The 19,103-nt window shown below is 41.5% G+C and overlaps 1 protein-coding gene across 13 annotated transcripts in view; it reads left to right on the forward strand.

Moving 5' to 3' along the window:
- Positions 1-19,103, forward strand: part of phka1a (phosphorylase kinase, alpha 1a (muscle)) — a 32,366-nt gene that overhangs the window by 3,801 nt on the left and 9,462 nt on the right. For 12 of the 13 annotated variants that reach the window (XM_026162594.1, XM_026162593.1, XM_026162581.1 and 9 more), the window contains exons 2-21: positions 2,968-3,126; positions 3,270-3,317; positions 3,799-3,967; positions 5,648-5,730; positions 5,817-5,897; positions 8,453-8,551; positions 8,632-8,778; positions 9,282-9,335; positions 10,949-11,071; positions 11,170-11,265; positions 12,195-12,302; positions 12,415-12,493; positions 12,696-12,830; positions 13,559-13,668; positions 14,599-14,743; positions 14,925-15,003; positions 15,260-15,429; positions 17,728-17,889; positions 17,977-18,071; positions 18,161-18,306. In XM_026162594.1, coding sequence (XP_026018379.1) covers positions 2,968-3,126; positions 3,270-3,317; positions 3,799-3,967; positions 5,648-5,730; positions 5,817-5,897; positions 8,453-8,551; positions 8,632-8,778; positions 9,282-9,335; positions 10,949-11,071; positions 11,170-11,265; positions 12,195-12,302; positions 12,415-12,493; positions 12,696-12,830; positions 13,559-13,668; positions 14,599-14,743; positions 14,925-15,003; positions 15,260-15,429; positions 17,728-17,889; positions 17,977-18,071; positions 18,161-18,306 — 2,288 coding nt within the window. The remainder of the gene's footprint in view (positions 1-2,967; positions 3,127-3,269; positions 3,318-3,798; positions 3,968-5,647; positions 5,731-5,816; positions 5,898-8,452; positions 8,552-8,631; positions 8,779-9,281; positions 9,336-10,948; positions 11,072-11,169; positions 11,266-12,194; positions 12,303-12,414; positions 12,494-12,695; positions 12,831-13,558; positions 13,669-14,598; positions 14,744-14,924; positions 15,004-15,259; positions 15,430-17,727; positions 17,890-17,976; positions 18,072-18,160; positions 18,307-19,103) is intronic. The other variant, XM_026162589.1, reaches the window with a different exon arrangement.

A 19,103-nucleotide genomic window follows, 5' to 3' on the forward strand; every position in this document is an offset into this window, starting at 1 on the left:
ATATTAGACTCTGAGGTGATCAGACATCTCCCACACTTTGTTTCTTTGAGTTATCCAGCTTATTAATTTGCAGTTACGGTGCTAGTGTACCTGTCTATGTGCTTTGTGCTATGTGCTCAGATTTGTGTATGCCATCCCTCCACTACAATGATAACTTCAAATCTATGGCCTGGACACCTCTGATGTTGTACGATACCTCCGGCTCACAGAAAGTGTTGAATTTAGTCCTTTGCACAGCCAAAAACAGCACAAATAATCTCGATACCCCTGACTTTGTGCACTGCAGTGTTGCTACGTCAGTACAGGGAACATGAGCTGCAGCAACAAAGCTCAAATCATATTATTGCTTAAAATATCCCAGCGTGCTTCAGGATTAACATTTTCCTTCATCTGGGTAAAGAGTAAAGCAAAGAGCAGGGAGAATAACAGCAGATAACCCCACACATCTACCCTTGTATCGGCTGGTGTGTCTTCGTCCTGTCACAGTTTACATAGAAGCTACAGAGATTAGCGAGTCCTGTTTACAGAAGAGCACGTTGATAAGATCGGTGACGCTTTGGAGACAAAAACAGAGCAAAGGAATTAAAAATGGTAAAAGAGAGGCTGAGGTTATAGTAAAGCAAACACAACAACTCCACCTAGAAAGGACAGAGGACAGTTCACCCTCTTAAAGAGAGGAAAACACCTGGAAAAGCTTCTGGTAATAGCACTGTTTTGGAGTTTATAGAGTTTATAAGTTGGAGGAAGAGCGTAAGAAGCCTGGGGAGGGGTGATCCTGGACTGTCTCACTGCCGAGTTTGTAGTCCAGTAGACAAATTCAGTGTGAGGTCACTTTTTGAACAAGTCCCAAGTGGCTGCTTAGCCAGCCCGCAGTTGTATACAGTTCACTGCTCAGATGGATCAGTGCACTAAGGACCGCAGTTACTCAGTGAGAGCTGAGGCCCTTGCTGCAGCTGCAAGCTCAGAGACTTTGATATATGTGAGTGAAAAAGATCTGCAGCAGTTTGTCCTGTTATAAAAGCAACTAAACACAAGCTGTTCCACACACGAATCACTCGAACCATTCTCACTTTTAGAGCTTGACAACACCTCGCTGTGTTTCTGCAACATATTCACAAAACACTTTGAGTGTCATTTCTGTTGGTGATGAAACCTGTGTTGATGCTGAAAGCTCTGACAGCCGTACTATGTCTTGTGCATGTGATAAAATGACATTTGGACATTCTTTAGGCAGCAGGTAGCAAGACAGACAGCAGCGATTCACATTTGCTGATCTGAAAAGTGCATTTTGCTGTCAAACAACCTCGCTATAACAGGAAGAAAGAGTTCTCTACTCGTAGAAAGGGACTTTGCAATTATCCGGTTTTATTAGCAAACACCGACCTTAGGGGAAATGAAGAGAAGCATGCACAGTTACAGCTATGCTGCTCGTGCAGTAAGGGGAAATGCATGCTTAGTCTTCAAATTCCCCTCGTCGATTACATTGACAAAAATGACTCAACATTTTCTATAATGGTCTTTTTTTTCAGAATGAAGGGAGTGTGTAATTGGTTCAGTTTGTCTGTCAGTCTGTTTGTTATCAGTTTAGCATCCACAGTTTTCAATCCATCTTTTTTTCAATTTTGTGTGACGGCAGATGTCGATAACAACTCGAGCTGCTTTAATTTTATTCAAAATCAGATCAAGGCCACACCAAATGGCCTTGATCAAAAACAAACCAAAAACTTTGTTACCCACAAGTTTTTATAGATTGTCTTCAGACTTCACAACAATATACTAGGCTCCGGGGGACATGAGTACCAAGGTTGGCTAAGCATTTGGACTTGACCTTCACTGTTAGTACTCAAGGTCAAAGTTGACCATGAGAAAGAAATGTGAAGAAACCATATCCAGTAATATGTCATATGAAAGTGCATCGTGAGAGCTGTAGCACACACTTTTTATTTTTTCAGTACGTTACACTATGACAGAGGTCTCCAACTCCAGGCCTTGAGGGCCGCTGTCCTGCAGGTATTAGATATAACCGTGGGTCAACACACCTGAGTCACATGATTAGTTCATTACCAGACCTCTGGAGAACTTCAGGACATGTTGAGGAGGTTATTTAGCCATTTAAATCAGCTGCTTTGGACCAAGGACACATCTGAAACCTGCAGGACACCGGCCCTCGAGGCCTGGAGTTGGAGACCCCTGCCCTACAACATCACAATGACGCTGTAATGGGCTGACGTCAGCATGTTGTCATAAAAGCATTATAAAACATCAAAGTTGTAGTATAAGCTGTGCTGTCTGCTGTTGTTGTGTCTGTATTTCTGTGCATTTTCTCATTGGATGCAATATTTAAAACCAACAACTTCTGCTTTTACCACTGAACTTGTTTCAGCTGTGGATCATCTGCCTCCGTCTTGCAACTCCAGCCATCCTGTTCTGTCACACCAACACTCTGCATGTCCTCCTCCATTGCAACCATTAACCTCCTATGAGTTCTTCTTCTATTCCTCAACAAGCTCCATCGTCAACATCCTTTGTCCAATATATCCTCCATCTCTCATCATGTCCAAACCATCTCAGCCCCACCTCTCCAACCTTGTCTCCAGACTGCTCAGCCTGAGCTGTCCCTCTGATTTTAGTCATTCCCAATGAAACAGGTGGGGGGAGAAAGATTTAAAAAAAAAAGAAGTACAATAAATTGGTTGCACAAGTGTACGCACTCGGGTAAGAGTTTATCAGCATAGCTATCTTGACTTTGCAATATTTGCCCCGTCTTTCTTGCCTTTCTCGCTCCGAATCTGTCCAATTGTGTTGGCAGCCCTTTGCAGGTTACAAAGGGCTGCACAGAAAACACGTTTTATCCTCTGCATGTCCAATAATCTTGACTTCTCTCGCAAAGTTTACCTCTACATTGCCTACAGTGCCTATCAAAGGTTACAGTGCCTGTGACCTTTGACTTCTGCCTGTGTCCCATAGGATCCGGTCACAGGCCTTCTCCCAGCAAGCCCAGATCAGCCTGACGCCTGGGTCCGTGACAATGTTTACAGCATCGTGTCCGTGTGGGCGCTCAGTCTGGCCTACAGGAAGAACGCCGACCGGGACGAAGACAAAGCGAAGGCCTACGAGCTGGAGCAGGTAGGTGTGCGCCTGTGGGTGGAGAGCGTTGAGGTCAAGAGGTTGTGTTTTTATTCTCTGACTTGGCTGGTTGGGTTGTTTATTTAAAGATGTGCAGGCTGAGGTGTAAATGTTGACATTTAAGCGTCTCTCTGCGTTTCTAGAGTGTGGTGAAGCTAATGAGAGGCGTCCTGCAGTGCATAATGAGGCAGGTAGGATATCTCCATTCTGTTTGTCTTTTAACTTCTCTGTTAGATACACGTCACTTCCCCTCTCTCTTTAAAAAAAAAAAAAATTCTCTAACCCTGTCAGCTGTTTCCCTACCAGCTTCTCGTTGCTCACATTGTGATGTTTATTACTTTTATTAAACTTGAACGTGCCGTCGTCAGATTGGATTATTATTATTATGATTTTACTTTAACTGCGCTCGCTGTGAGTCTGAGAGCGGGGGCGGCTGACTCTAAGTGTGACTGTGAATTTCCACAGTTTATATATAAATGTGAACATTATTGTTGCCATTTTAAATAACATTGATTCCATATTTATAACCTCTGCATTCATTTGTGCAGTTCTGTGATTACATTTGTTGGATATTTTAATCATTATTAACGTTTAGGAATCATTGCACATTCTTTGGACCTGCTCTTTTCACACGCTTTAAAAGAAAAATCTCTCCACCCTTCTTGTTCTCAGCTGGATAAGGTGGAGAAGTTTAAATACAGCCGTAGTACCTCAGACTCGCTCCACGCCAAGTACAACACCAAGACCTGCGCGACAGTGGTCGGGGACGATCAGTGGGGTCACCTGCAGGTCGACGCCACCTCGCTTTTCCTGCTGTTCCTCGCTCAGATGACTGCGTCTGGTAGGAGGGAACCTATAACATCCCCTGTAAAACAGATGAAACTAAACTAAAAAGCATTATAGGAAAACCAGAACCAGTGTTAATAGATGTTGTTGTTACCTTGAGTCTGTCTACATCAGACTTTGTTGCTGAAGAATCATTAATATTTTTTTTCCCATTTTGTGTTGATTTAGCTGAAGGAGTTGTTAAGTGAATTTTAAACCATGTTGGTCAGACTTAGGCCTCAGTTGCACAGGTCTAGATAGCCGTTAGTGCCGTACAGGGAAAAATACCTGACTGGCTGTAGGTTTCTGCCGGTTACTAGGTGAAATTGGTCATAGAGAGAGCCCTGCACCAAAAACTTTGTCATAATTGCTTTGATCAAGTCGAGTAGCGTTTTATTGTCACCCCAACAATATGCACTCAAGTATACAGTGGGACGAGATATCAGATCAAAGGTGCAAACTGTAAAAATAAAGACGAAAAAATTCAAATATACAACTATACAGAAATGAGATAAAGTAGCAGATTGTCCTGATTGCCAGCAGTTTGCATGGAAAGGACTCTTGCCAGCCTGTCGCAAATTGTACACATTTTCTTAGCAACCAGTGGTTGCTGGGGCTGACTGAGGCTACGTCCACACTCGCCCGGATAGATCTGAAAATGGCGTTTTCGTCTGAAAACGCTCCGCGTCCTCACTAATGTTTTCAGTCGTTTTCACAGAGTTGTGCATCCACATTGAAACAGACGAAAACGCTTATGTTCCAGTACTGCGCATGCGTGAAACGCAAGACGATTCAACCTGGAGTTGCTGCTGCGAGTAACACAAAAGTACAAAGTTGCAAAAGCGAGTGAGAGTTAAAGAATTTGAAGAAAAGCTATCTGGAGCATGTACAGACTGAGATTAATCTTTAATAGGGCTGTCAAAACTGAGAGGAAACAAAACAACTGCTCCGCTATCTTAGTTTAATTGGTCACATGACTGGATCACATGACTGTCATTGCTTTCAAAAAGTCTCAGTTTTCGCTGTCCACACTGCGACACGAAAGCACCGTTTTCAAATGTGTGCGTTTTTGAGAGTGTTTTCAAAACGCCGCGTTTTCCTTGAGCCAAAATGCTGTCTCAGTGTGGATGGGAGGCTAAAATGGAGAGAAAACGATGTTTTCAAAAGGAAACGCATTAGTGTGGACGTAGCCTGAGACCTTCAGAACGTGGCCGAACATCAGACCTGGAGTAAGTCTTATCACATCTAGATGTGAACTTGGGCAGATGTAAGGTTTTGAGATGCGTTCTTTCTTTTGGGTGGGGAGTTAAATTTAAAACGTCTTACATCAATCAGTGTATTTGTTTCCTTTCTTTTTGGGTTGTATTTCTTTGAAAAGATCAAAATGGGGCAAGGAAGGGAAGCACAACAGGTAACAAGTAACTAAACTCAGTGAAAATATAAACACTATACAATTTAAAGGGAAAAACACCTTTTTCATGCTCCCCTTTTCACAAGGGAAAGCCAAAACTAGAACAAAATCAATCCAAAATTTCAACATATATGCTGTCAGTGTTATTTTCTGTGTGTGGTATCATTTTGTCTTCCAGAATCTAGAAAAATAATTTGTATGTGTGTGATTTGCATCCAAACAAAATGATTGTGATACATTTTTAAATGAAGGTTCCTGTCTTCATTGTTTACGTCTGTGTCCCAGGTCTTCATATCATCTACACCCAGGACGAAGTGGACGTAGTTCAGAATCTCATGTTCTACATTGAGGCGGCTTACAAAGTGGCTGTAAGTCAACTTTATTCTTCTCCAGCTCCACAGAAAATGACTGCTTCTTGTTTTATTCATTCTGTCTTGTTTCTATTTCCCCTCAGGATTATGGGATGTGGGAAAGAGGAGACAAAACCAACCAGGGCATCACCGAGCTGAACGCCAGCTCTATCGGCATGGCCAAGGTTGGCACAGACACACAAACATGCAATAAACGCAGACATCTACGACACTTTAACAAGCTCGGGGGGACAAAATAAGTGAGAGCAGAGCTTCCAACGCACAGGGGGAACAGGTGCTCCAGTAAAAATGTCTGGCACTGTCAAAGGTGCACAGCGGCCTTTACGCTGACCTTTAGAAGACCCTGACTCCACAGAGCTAAGTCTGGATCACATTCTGTACTGAAAGTATCTTCTCAGCCGCAGCATGTCAGTAAATGTTCAGATAAACTGTGAAGTCAAATCTGTTCCAGAACAAGGGTGACAGTCTTGCTTTTTTTTTTTTTTTTAAATTCCAACATGTTTTAATTTTATTGAATTCTCTGCAGCACATTTGACCTCAGTCGGTAAAAATCTGCAGTGAGAGTGAAACTTTCAGGTTACTGGTAAACATTACTGAGTTTTTTCACGCAGCAGCAGCCGGGCATGTTCTCTGTGCGTCCGGCTCTGTCCTCAGTTGGCATTAAAAGAGGGCTATCATGTTCTCTGTGGTCTTCCAAGAATGGCTTCTCACTCAGAAATAACATAATACTCAGCACACACACACACACACACACACACACACGTTTAATTTAAGACTTTGAAAACAAGCACCACTACAGGACCTTCTCTGCTCTGTTAATTATGTAAAGTTAATCTTATTTATAACAGCAGACCTGAGCTGAGCAGCTTTAACATGATTTGCTCCTTAACGCATTGAACCACAAGGTTTAAAATTAGAGATGGCATGATACCACTTTTTTATGTCCGATACCGATATCATAAATTTGGATATCTGCCGTTACCGATATGAATAAACAAAATAAAGTATTTCTTTGTGCCCCCTTTTCCCTGTTAATGCCCTATCGGCCCCCCTGGCAAAACTTTCCTAGATCCACCCCTGCACAGTTACCAGCTGTCAGCTACATAAAAAAGGATCCTGGTGTTATTTGTCTCTCAGAAACAGTTCATAACTTCCCTTCAACTCATTCATGTCACCTAAAAGGTAAACCTGTTTCTCCATCACCTGTTCAGCTCTGATGATTCAGTAAGGACATCTCCTGGTTTCATCTTCATGTTTCCCTCTCACCAGATAACCAAACCATATCATGACCAGCAGCTTTTACAGCTGTGGCTCCAGCAAACATCAGCTGATACTAGAAATTAATATTAAATAAATTCTAACAACAGCTGATCAAGCTTAAACGTGCTGGTTTCCTCTTTCTGGCTCAAAGTGGGCGATAAACAAGAGAGACGGGACTTGCGTCAGAAAAGCCGATCAGCTGATCATTGATCAGTTTCATGATTGAAGTAGCAACAGGAGAGGGAGGGGGAGAGGATGAGAGAAGAGGAGGCAGCTGTGCAGCAAAGACAGAAGAAGTCCAGCTTTGGGGGTTTTTTTGTTTGTTTTTTCATTCTAGCTGAATTACGGGACAAATCGCTTCCTTTTCACTGCAATATGGAACTCCGATGGCCAGTCCAGCTGTGGCTCCATATATCAGTTGTTAAGCTTAACGTGGAAATACTATGCAAACATTTAGCGATGAACTTACACACTTGCTTTACTTCTCTGGGATAGTTTTCTCCGAGATTAAATTCCGCGGTTTGGAAGTTTAGCTCTACCAGACCGCCGACAGGTCTCGCAGACAACAGCCGCTCTATCACGTGACACATACCGCTCCGATGCGCTCAGCTGGGTTATGCCAAGTAGCGCGTTTTGTGAGGTGATTTTGTGATACTTCGGATCGGATTACATTTTTTATTTCTCTCCAATATCCGATCCAGCAATTTAGGTCCGATACGTAATATCGGATCGGTCCATCTCCAGTTTAAATTGACCCATAATTTTAAAAATGTAAATAAGTGCCTCACATTTCCAGTGCAAATAAGCTGCTGTTTACCAAACCAGAGTGTATTTATCCACAAACTGTGTTTTAATCCTCTATTTTTCCTAGTGAATCTGCAGTAGCAAAGCCTCTGCAGCGCTTTATTTGCACTGTTCTCATTTCTTTGAGCTAAAACGTAATATTTGATGGCTTCACACAGCCGCACATCAGACTAACCTCGTGTTGTGGGTCCCAAATGCTCTTTTGTCTGATGTTTTTGCAATTTAACCCTTATCCTCCATCATCTCTGTGCTAATTAGTTTGTATTACCCTAACAATAGCTGTGCAGCTACAGTCACCTGGTAGCAGATGGAGCCTGACTTCACTGAGCCTCCAGACTTTGCTGGTATTTAGCATTTAGTCTTTATTTACAACCAGAGTTTTAGATTTTTTTAGAAATACTTCAGTCATATCACGGTATAACCTATTTACATGTTATCTGGATTGATAACCAAACTCCAGATTTGGTTTTAAAGCTTTATTGTAGCGCCTGATAAACAGCAGAAATAACTGTAAGCCTCTAAACTGTCAGCGGTGCCTTGTTGTTTGTTTTTGGGAAGTAAAAGAGTGTTTGAATGTAGTCAGACTTGAGTAGTGGACAGTTGCCCTCTTTTCATTGACTGTTATTAATGAGTGTGTTTGCTTTGTGTCCTTCAGGCAGCTCTGGAGGCGCTGGATGAACTCAACCTGTTTGGAGCAAAGGGAGGACCGGGCTCTTTGGTCCACGCTCTGGCTGATGACATACAGCAGTGCCAGGTACGTGCACACAGTTAAATATCAGGATAGGAAGCTCATCGGCTTCCTTTGATTTTAATATATGTCTGTATTCCCATCAGTCCATCCTGACGTCCATGTTACCCAGAGCGTCCATCTCTAAAGAAGTGGATGCCGGAGTGCTGGCCATCATCTCGTACCCCGCTTTTGCAGTTGAGGACATAAGTATAGTCAACGCGACCAAGGAGGAGATCATCTCCAAACTGCAGGTGCAGACAAGTTCACAGAGGCAGGGTCAACGTGGCAGAAGTTTAGGGCTCAAGTTATAATTTTCGGTATATCAAGGACAATTTATTTTCTAAACTTTGGCTGATTTGTGCAGAACATTGATTTAATGTAAGTTTCCCAAAAGAAGAAAACGGCAACAAGAAAGCAGGAAAACGTTCATATGGCTGGATGTGTTGTTTGATTTTCTGTGGACTTCATTCAAACAGTCTGTCACATTTAAAGAAGACACTTTAAAAAAAAAGTACTGGACTTTTTTTGATTATGTGTGATTTCTGAATCAGCTGGTTGTTTTAGCAGTAAATGAAAGTTTGGGTCATAAGCCAGGACACAGAGGAAGGTTAGACTGGGCAAAAAGTAGTTTTCAAATCCAACCAGCTTAAAAGAAACAACTTGTAGCTAAAATTGAGCTTGTTTTATAAGAATATGCCTCGTGTATTTATGCTGCGGCATGTTTGAGGTGCTGATTTCCTCTGTCTCTGTTCAGGGTCGATACGGTTGCTGCAGGTTTCTCAGAGATGGACACAGAACCCCCAAAGAGGTAAACAACCTGTAAAGGTCAATGCTCCCTCTAATTCGTCCTGTCGGATAATCTATTTATATCTATTTGTTTGGATTAGAAGAAGAAAAAACATTCGACTGAATCTATGTAGCATTTTTTTCTGTTTTGTCTCCTGCAGTCAGTAAATGCACAGCTGTTTGATCTGTTTGTTGCTTTATTAATGTGGTCAAACTTTGTGGCTTAAACTCTGTTCACTGTTATGAAGCTTGGTGGCACGTCTGAGGCGAACACCAGGCTTGTGCTGCTTTGTTGTTACATATGGGATTGTGAAAAGAGCATGTTTGGTTAAAGGAGTGTGTCAAATGTCTGCAGCTTTACAGATTATCTTGTAGCACTGAATCATCTGTGAGTGTTACTCTTTAATATCTGTCGGGGTCATTTTTCCTCAGATTTGGTTTGGAATCTGAGGAGAAAAATCCAAACCAAAGATGAAGTTATGGAAAAACTCAAACATTTGTGACAGGACAAAGTGAAATTCCTTGCATGGGTATAGATTTCAGGGGGATACAGGGGAACAGACATGGATTTGTCAGGGAAGTAGAGACAGGGAAGCACTGGCATCATACATTTATTTATTTATTTATTTATTTTTTTTAAGGAAAGGAACAAAAGTACAAAAGACCCAAGACACTCTTACTTTATACAATTTTCTATATTAATCTTCTTAATCTTACTTAGGGCTGTTCGATATAACGATATATATCGGATGACGATATAAAAACATCTATACGCTATCGTTTGTTTTGTGGTGTTGCAAAATAAACTGTTTACGGCAACATTTTTTTTCATGGTTTTGATGGACACTGTAGTGGCTATATTAATTTCTTAAAGTTCTCTCTTTCTCTTATATTTAATATAACCACACTACGGACGGACAAGCGCCTGTTTTTATGCGTTGTTGTTAGCATCAAGCAAAACCATCGCGTGTCCGCTTGTTTATTTTCCACATAAACCTTTCACAATAAAGCTCAAGATCCTGTTGAGACTTTTCAAAATAAACTGAATCACGTAAAAGAGGATGCAGAGTATTTACGGATGAGAAGCAAAAAAGAGCCGTCAGGTGCTAAAAAATAAACCTTAAACTCAAATGTTAGAACAGGCTTTTCCCCGCAGCACGCCGTGTAATAAATACTCACAAAGAAAACTGCGTCCATTACAACTTATGACTAAAAATGTATTGTTTCATGCATCGGTTAAAACACTCGACTCCAGGTACGCGACACGCAGCTGGAAACACGTCACACGAGGCGAGCTGCCCGAGATTCACAGAATTTACAGAAAATGTTAAATGTTTGTGATTTATATCGTTAGATGTCTTGTATGGGGATATGAGATTTTGGTCATATCGCACAGCCCTAATCTTACTTATATGTATGTTTGTTGTGCATGATCATAAAAGTTCACTCACATGGTTACAGCCTGCAAACAGTTCCTGAGAGAAGTGGACATATTTAGGATCTCTGTTTAAGTATCGGGTTCATGTTGAGAAACTCAGATTTTTGAGACAGTTTGACTCTCACAGAGGAAAGAAGTCAGATCTGGATCTGATTTTGCAAGTACTGCAGCTGAAGGTTTGTACTGTCTCCATAAAGGATCCAAACAGACTGTATTACGAGTCCGCAGAGCTGAAGCTGTTTGAGAACATCGAGTGCGAGTGGCCTCTGTTCTGGACCTACCTCATACTGGATGGCATCTTTATCAACAGCCCTGAACAGGTAATTTAAATCTCAGAGACTCTGCCTGTGTGTGTGCATCAGTGTTTGACGGTATTTACCTCCTTTATTAACAAAGGAAGTGTTTTGATGTGATCCAGGTGCAGGAGTACCAGGAGGCTCTGGAGGGAATCCTGATCAAACAGAAGGATGGGGTACGACTGCTGCCGGAGCTCTACAGCGTCCCCGCAGACAAGGTCAGACATCTTGATGATTTAGAAGCTGATTTTAACTCATTTTAATGTGTGAGCTACAAGATTCTTAGTTTTGACCCTGCAGCCGTAAAAGGCCGATGGGGTATTGTCTTCACCCTGCCAGGCAGATGGGCAACATGGACTCATGTTTGTTAATGCAATATCTCGGGAGCATCCAGACAGGCTTTTCAGATTGAAAACATAGAGATACTATTCAGTTGCCAGTTTATTATTTCTGCAGGCTTAAAACAGTTTGCATTAAATGAAGTTTTCATCACTGACAACCTGAAGGCTGTTCATCTTTAAACACTGGTTGTTATTTAAGCTAACAATAAACTGTGTCTAACTTTGTCAGCTCTTAGTAGCTTTGGAATTATGTGGTCGCAAATGCTTTCCTGATTGGCTTGTAAATGATGTTGTCACATAGATGTACTGGTTATACTGGCATCAAGCCCTCAGGAAGTCCTTCCAGTGTTTCCTCGTATATGTACATTTATTGTTACACACCCTTTGTGATATTGATCATATGCTGATTACATGTACACAGCTGTCAGCACCGAGGCCGTTGTGTCACACGTCAGTTTGCCACAATCTTGACTCGGGGTCTTTAACACAAATACAAAAAGTGGGAATATCCATGTAAGTGTGGAGGGTAGCCTCAGTTTCAAGTCCACTTGTTTCAACCTGTTCTCTGTTCTCATCTTCAGGTGTTTTAGTTCCTCTGTAGAAAAAAACAGAAACTGTAATCTGCTTCTCTTTACTCACAGCAGAAGTGATTTAAGTGTTTTCTTAAATGCAATACGCCCGTGCCCATTAAAACGATAAATGAGGAGAAACGACCTCATGACCTCTGACTTTTAATGCCCCATATTTAAACTCGTTCAGACCTTTCAAACGTCTTTATCCTGTCTCGTTTTTGCTTATTCAAACAGGTGGAGGAGGAGTACATAAACCCTCACACCGTGGAGAGGATCCCGATGGGAAAATTACCCCTGAGGTGGGGGCAGAGTCTGTACATCCTGGGAAACCTGTTAGCTGAGGTGAGCTGCTACATAAACAAATGACCAGCTGTAGCTCTGCAGCTCAGATAAGTGTTAATAACAAAGTTATACCGTAAGAGTCGAAGAAAACTTGGTGGGTTTTTTTTTTCAGGGTTTTCTGGCGCCTGGAGAAATTGACCCTCTTAACCGGCATTTCTCCACCATCCCCAAGCCTGACGTGGTCGTACAGGGTGAGTTAACCGCCCAGGTCCCAGTACGACGTTTTGAGCTCCAGATTAGTGTTAATTATTTTAAATGGACTACTTAAGTTCTTTTAACCACCTCATCACACACTCACATTTTGCCCAAGGATAATTCAATATGCAGGCTGGGCAGTAGATGTGAGTGATGTCAGTGATCTGTATGGTTTCATGTGCGTCTCTCCCCCTTCAGTGTCGATTCTGGCCGAGACGGAGGAGATCAAAGAGCTGCTGTTTAAGCAAGGGATAGAGGTGGAGACGGTGGCGGACATCCACCCCATCCACGTGCAGCCCTCCAGAGTCCTCAGCCATATCTACGCCAGACTTGGTACAAACGCCCTGCTGTAGCCTGATCTGTCCCATCAAGATTTTATGCATCAGGCACAAATGTTATGGACTAGAGCCTGCTACAGATTCATGACCTCAGTAAACACTTATGATAATGATAATATTATAGTCTTAGTCACATGATTTTTTTTTTCTTTTACAACATGTTAGTTTTATACATAATGGTCCGTTTTACAGTCAAATAAACCATTAAAAAAAGAGAGAGATACTTTAGGACAAGCATACCTTATGATTGAGCCGTCGTTACCGTGTGAATGTGAGGCATTGCCTGCTTATCGCTTATGATTTAAAAACCACCAACAACAAAAAACGATGTTGGCGGCCAAAACGCTGAGCTCAAGGCTTCAAAGTTAATCACAAACCAGCGGGTGATGTCACGATGACGACATTTATCGTTCATAGACTGTCTGTGATCTGAACCCGGGATTTTTCTTGACTATTTGAATCTTTTAAATCAAATTAATGCAAATTCAGCATTATTTTGTCTGGGATGGAAGTGTTTGCTGTTCAGGGTAGATGCTTTTTAGTCCAGCAGCGTCTGCAGTAAAGTTATGACGGTACTTCCTAAATTAGATGAGACTGACTAACTTCACAAAACATCATATCTGAAGGACACAAAAAAAGCCAAAGAGTAGAGCGTAGATTTTTATCAGGGGGGGGTTCATGAAATCAAAAGTTTAACTGCTTATTTTTTTTTTTTTGTTTCAGGTCGTAACCCGAGGCTGGGGCTGACAGGACGCCCCTACAGGAGGATAGGAGTGCTGGGAACCTCCAAGTTCTACATCATCAGGAACACCATGTTCACATTCACACCTCAGGTTAGAAAAAACTACAGAAAACATCAGAATAACACGCAGCTCACTTTTTATTTTAATGGTGGCACGCATGAAGGTCCTGGGTTTGAATCCACCATCTGGTTGGAGCCTGTCCCCCGTTCTCTCTCCAGGTATTCCGACTTCCTCCCACAGTCCACAGACATGCAGTTAGTGGGGTTAGATTAATTAACGATGTCCATAGGTGTGAATGTCCTGAGACAGTCTGGCAGCCTGTCCTGGGTGCACCCGGCCACCGTAGGACACCATATTGGATCAGACTGTTTTACTGTCTCATGAATAATATTGGCTTGTTCACAGTGCAAAAAAAGCTTATAGGAGCGACACAAGGCTGGAAAAGTGAAAAGAAACAGCTGGAGGAACATTTTGCAACTAATGAGGTTCATTGGCCACAAGTTAGTAACATGAGTGGGTTTAAAAAGAGCGTCTTAGAGAGGCAAAGATGTGCAGAAGTTCATCACTGTCTACTGAAGCTGTTCCACATTTGTAATGTTTCCCGCCATTAAATTATGAAGGCTTTGAATGTCTTATCATCTTCAGTACTGAATATCCTAAAAGAATTCAGGTAATCTGGAGAGATCTCTGTGCAGCAGACAAAGGCCAACAGTCAATACTGGAGGTCCTTCATCTTCACTGTGTCATCCACACGTGCAGGTTAAAGCTCCATCAGGGAAGGCGAAACCATCTGTGCCAAAACATGGGGACAGTATTCCTCTCCCAAAAGTCCAGCAGCTCCCAGACATTTACACACCATTGTTGTTCTTTTTGATCATATACTGTGAATAAAATCTGTGTCAAAATGAGAAATGAGATTGATGATAAAATGAGATTTGCAGACCACCCAAATTCCCTTCTGGTGAAGGGAAATCTGGTGACTTAAATAAACTTAAGTAAACATATTTTCCTCTGTTTCAGTTCATTGACCATCAGCAGTTCTATTTGGCTCTGGATAATAAAATGATCGTGGAGATGCTGAGGACAGAAATCGCCTACCTCTCATGCAGATGGAGGATGACGGGAAGACCGACTGTCACTTTTCCCATTTCACAGACGATGCTGAGTGAGTGAGAAGACCTTTTCTGCTAAATGTCCAAATACATCTTATTTATTAAATGAAGCACCTGCATTATTAATGGTAGAGAGAGTTTGAAAGGAAATCTTTAAATATTGAAAAAAAAAAAGTATTTTCTGTTTTTACATTTTCTGTGCTTGCATGTTTTCATCTTATGTTTGTGCTTCAGCTGAAGATCACTCAGACCTGGACCCTGCAGTTCTGGCAACACTCAAGAAATTACAGGACGGATATTACGGAGGAGCAAGGTCAATTTCTTTTTTGCATTAAATTTGAATTCTTACATCTGACAACTTGTAATAAGTTCTGTTTTGTTTTATTTATTTTGTCTTTCTTTGCGTGTCCAATTAAAGACTTTATTAGTTTTTCCTGCACTGTAGAGACAATTTAAAATCCTCTTTTATTGATTAATTGCCAAGATTTGTCATTAAAATGCATCAAACTGCTTATTAATGTTTCCCAGTTCTCATAATCATCCCCTCCTCTTCTGTTCTTCGTCTTTAGGATCCAGACGGGGAAGCTGTCGGAGTTCCTGACCACTTCCTGTTGTGCTCACCTCAGCTTCCTGGACGGTAAGGCTTCTGGCAGCATGGGCCGCCACGACGAAGAGTATGATGGTGATGATGATGAGCGTTACGGCGATGGATACGTGCATGAGTTGCATTATGATGCTGGTAAGAAAAACACAGCGTGGATGGAGGGTGGAGAAGGAATGGTGACACCAGGATTCACGTTTTTAAAGCCGGAGCTCACACTGACAGCTCATTTTTCTTTTCCTGGGTTGGTTTGATCATTCCTGAAAATACTCACACAGTCACAGACCCCAGCAGCTGTTAGCGGACTTACAGTTTCTTTAAGTTGACAGTTTTAACATTGGCTGATTTTTGAGTTGCATCTGTGCATCTACATTTTATTTCTTTTTTCCCCTCATGCCATCTCATTGTGAAATCTAAAATCAAATACCCATGACTTCATTAATCAACACTTCCTGTTTCATCCTATCATCATCACCCATCATCCCTGTGTATCAGAGTTCTTCCACTCGGGGCTTTGGGTGCCTTGTTGGGCAACTTGGAATATTTTTCTTCTTTTGCTCTAAATTATTACATAAAATAACTCAAAACTTGAATTGTAATGGACCGTAAAGTGGACCTCTAATGCTTTTCCTTATTTTATGTCATATACTTGATGTACAGTCAGTTTGTTGATGCTCATATTTAACACAGGAAAGCTTGGTAATGAGGTCTGCAAATATACAAGTAATTAAAATGTTTTGTTTTTCTTTTACTGCACTTTTTAAACATTGCTGCCAAGTTCTTTAATGATCGTCTGACCAATCACAGACATGGATAAATGCAATGTTACAAAGGAAGGGCAAATATGAAAGTAGTGCTGAACAGTAGTCGAGTAAAAGCACTGAATAAATGAATGTATGCATGCGGGGTAAAAGCTACTATATCAGTAAAGTTTAGCCTTTTTGAAGGCTGGAAAGAAAGCCTATCCTCCTGTGTCTATCATTGGGACAGAGGAGGATCTAATGGCTCAGTGTGAGTCGATAACTGGTGTTTATTGGTTTGAAAGAGGGAAAATAAAAACCAGATTTAACTGTACTCTATATTCAGATTTAGTATAAATCCTCAAGTAAAATCATTAGCTCTGTTTTAGAACCGGATATTAATGCTTGTAAAACAATAAAATTGTAAAATCATTTGCAGTCAACGAGAAAAAAAGACGCTCAGATTTAATGATCCTTTCAAGCCAGAGTTCAATCTGAACACTCAATTTAAAACTTTAAAAATATTTAAAACAAAGCATTTTCAGGCAGTTTTTCTTTATTTTTCTGCTCTGCTTGGCTATGCATTAAGTGAGAAAATAAAATAAAAATATATACTTATATGGGAATTACAGCACAGAAGCTCCGCCCACTGGCAGATGGGATCTTCCTGGGTCCTGCAGGTTTTAGATGTGTCCTTGATCCAAAGCAGCTGATTTAAATGGCTAAATGACCTCCTCAACATGTCTTGAAGTTCTCCAGATGCCTAGTAATGAACTAATCATTTGATTCAGGTGTGCTGACCCAGGATGAGATCTAAAACCTGCAGGACACCGGCCCTTGAGGCCTGGAGTTCCCCACGCTTGGTTTAAGCGTTGCAGCCAATCAGACGAAAGTTAGGAAGGAGCTAAAATGACTTGCTTCAGAACTGCTGCTGTAGAGAGTCCATGATTGAAAAATGACAATATGGAAATAAAGATAATGGGTCCTCTTTAAAAAATAAAAGTGTATTTTTGACTGTGGTGCATTTAAAACGCCTCAAAATCTTAACACGAGTGGAAGAATGAAAACATTCTCAGTTTCTGGTTGTGTTGTTTGTGTTCACGCACAGCTGGTTAGATTTGCCTTAAACGCCTGTTTACAGACAGCCCGTTGGTCCCTAAATGCATCACAATTTGCTAGCATGGCTGTGACCAATAAAGTCTTCAGTTTAAAGGGTCAGTTCACCCCAAAGCCTCACCCACAAAAGCCATTATAATTATTACACACAATTGTCACGTTTAATGGTGTTTATGAATATTTGCAATTTGTTCCTCGGAAAAACAGAAATTTCTGTAAAGCAATATTAATTTTGTTGTAAACCACCTGAAATGAACGAAGATCTTTTTTTCTCAGATACTCAATAATAAGTTTTGTTTTTGTGAGATTTGAGTGAGCAAACCCTTTAAAAGCTGCAAGTTCAAAGTTTATAAATTAGCATAAAATGAAAAATGGTTTTCAGATCTTATTTCTTTTTAGTACTTTATGAAGTTTAGAAGGAAACTCAGTTTTAACACTTGTCTGTACAAAAAAGAGCGGTGAGTAAATGATCTCTTTCTGCGTGTTCATTTTTCCTCCTTTCCCTCTCCACATTTCTGTTCTTCTCCTCATCCCACCCTCCTTCATCGCTTTGTTTTGTTCTCTTGGTCCCTCCCTACAGAGGATGACGACCTCGCGCAGTACCTTGACCACCTGTTGGCCCACTCTGCCCCCAAGAAGCCCAAGCGTCCGGTGGGAGGTCTCAGCAGATTCAAGGCTGCGGCCACCAAAACCAAAGAGATGGTGACTCTGATGAACAAAGCTCAGGACCTCAACATACAAAGTGAGTCGGCGCTTCGTCTCCGACTGACAAACTCGACTAAATCACAAATTTAATAATAAAACGTTGTTTTCTATTTTTCCCCCTCAGATGTCAACATGTACCTGCCGAGCAAATTGTTTCGTTCTCCTCAGCCGACGCTCAACCTGAATCTTACAGACTCTCCTGCATCACCAGACGTTCAGGTTCTTCTTCCTTTCTTTCTTTTCTCTCCTCTGATGTCAGCTCTTTGCTCACTTGCAGACTCCTCGGTCTCTCTGTGTTTTCACTCCAGGGTCCTGAGGCAGGGGTCACAACACAGAGTGGCATTCCCAGAGATGCCAGCGGAGCCATCGACTACAACGCTTTGGCCCAGCTGCTGAAAGACACACAGTCTCTGCAGGACCAGGCTGATATACTTTACATCCTCTACAAAGACAAGTGAGAAACATGAGGCTGGGTGTGTTTGACATCACCATGATTTTTATTAAAACAGATATGAAACACAACGAAGGTGATGCGAAAAAGCAGGAACTGCAGCAAACTTAATTTTGGTATTAAAATATTAAAGCCTCAGTCACAAAAGCCTAGAGACTCGTCAGCTACCCCCGGCAACCACTGGTTGCTAGGGAAGCGTGTATTCCCAGACACCGGCAGCCCAGCAGTTGATGGATGTTTACAGAATAGAAGGATTAAAACAAAACTGTCTATTTCAATATCTCCTCGTAAATGTGAAAAACCAGGTTAAAGCCCAACATTTACATTTTTTCCTTTTGAATGATTGTGATTTAGTAATGGTGACACGCTCACTTACAGCTCATTGGAAGACTCTAAAGATTTACAAGAAACAACGAACTAAAGTCTAAAGGTCATCGGCTGACTGGCCAACTTGTAGCGCTCTGTATTTTTAGCTGTGCTGAGCGGAGGTCGCCGCCTTGACGTGGAAGCAAAATAGTGCAGTTTGTTTACTTTTTGTTTTCTTTGTGTTTTACACATAAAAAAACTGTTTAATAAATAATTTTTAGTCATAGTTTTGACAGATATTTACAGACAGTGAAGTCTTGTTGTTGCTTGGCTGGCTTGTTTCTGTGTACGGCTGCGTCTTTGGCTGGCTTATTTTGTGCTGCATCATGCAAACAGTCAACCAATCAAGCTAGCTCATCAGTGTGAGTCTCAGGATCTGGAAGAAGTATCTGAACTTGACTCCACAGTTGAGTCATTAAGCGCTCCTGATTCAG

This window comes from Astatotilapia calliptera, chromosome 3 (assembly GCF_900246225.1).
Source record: "Astatotilapia calliptera chromosome 3, fAstCal1.2, whole genome shotgun sequence".
NCBI classification, from domain to species: domain Eukaryota; kingdom Metazoa; phylum Chordata; class Actinopteri; order Cichliformes; family Cichlidae; genus Astatotilapia; species Astatotilapia calliptera.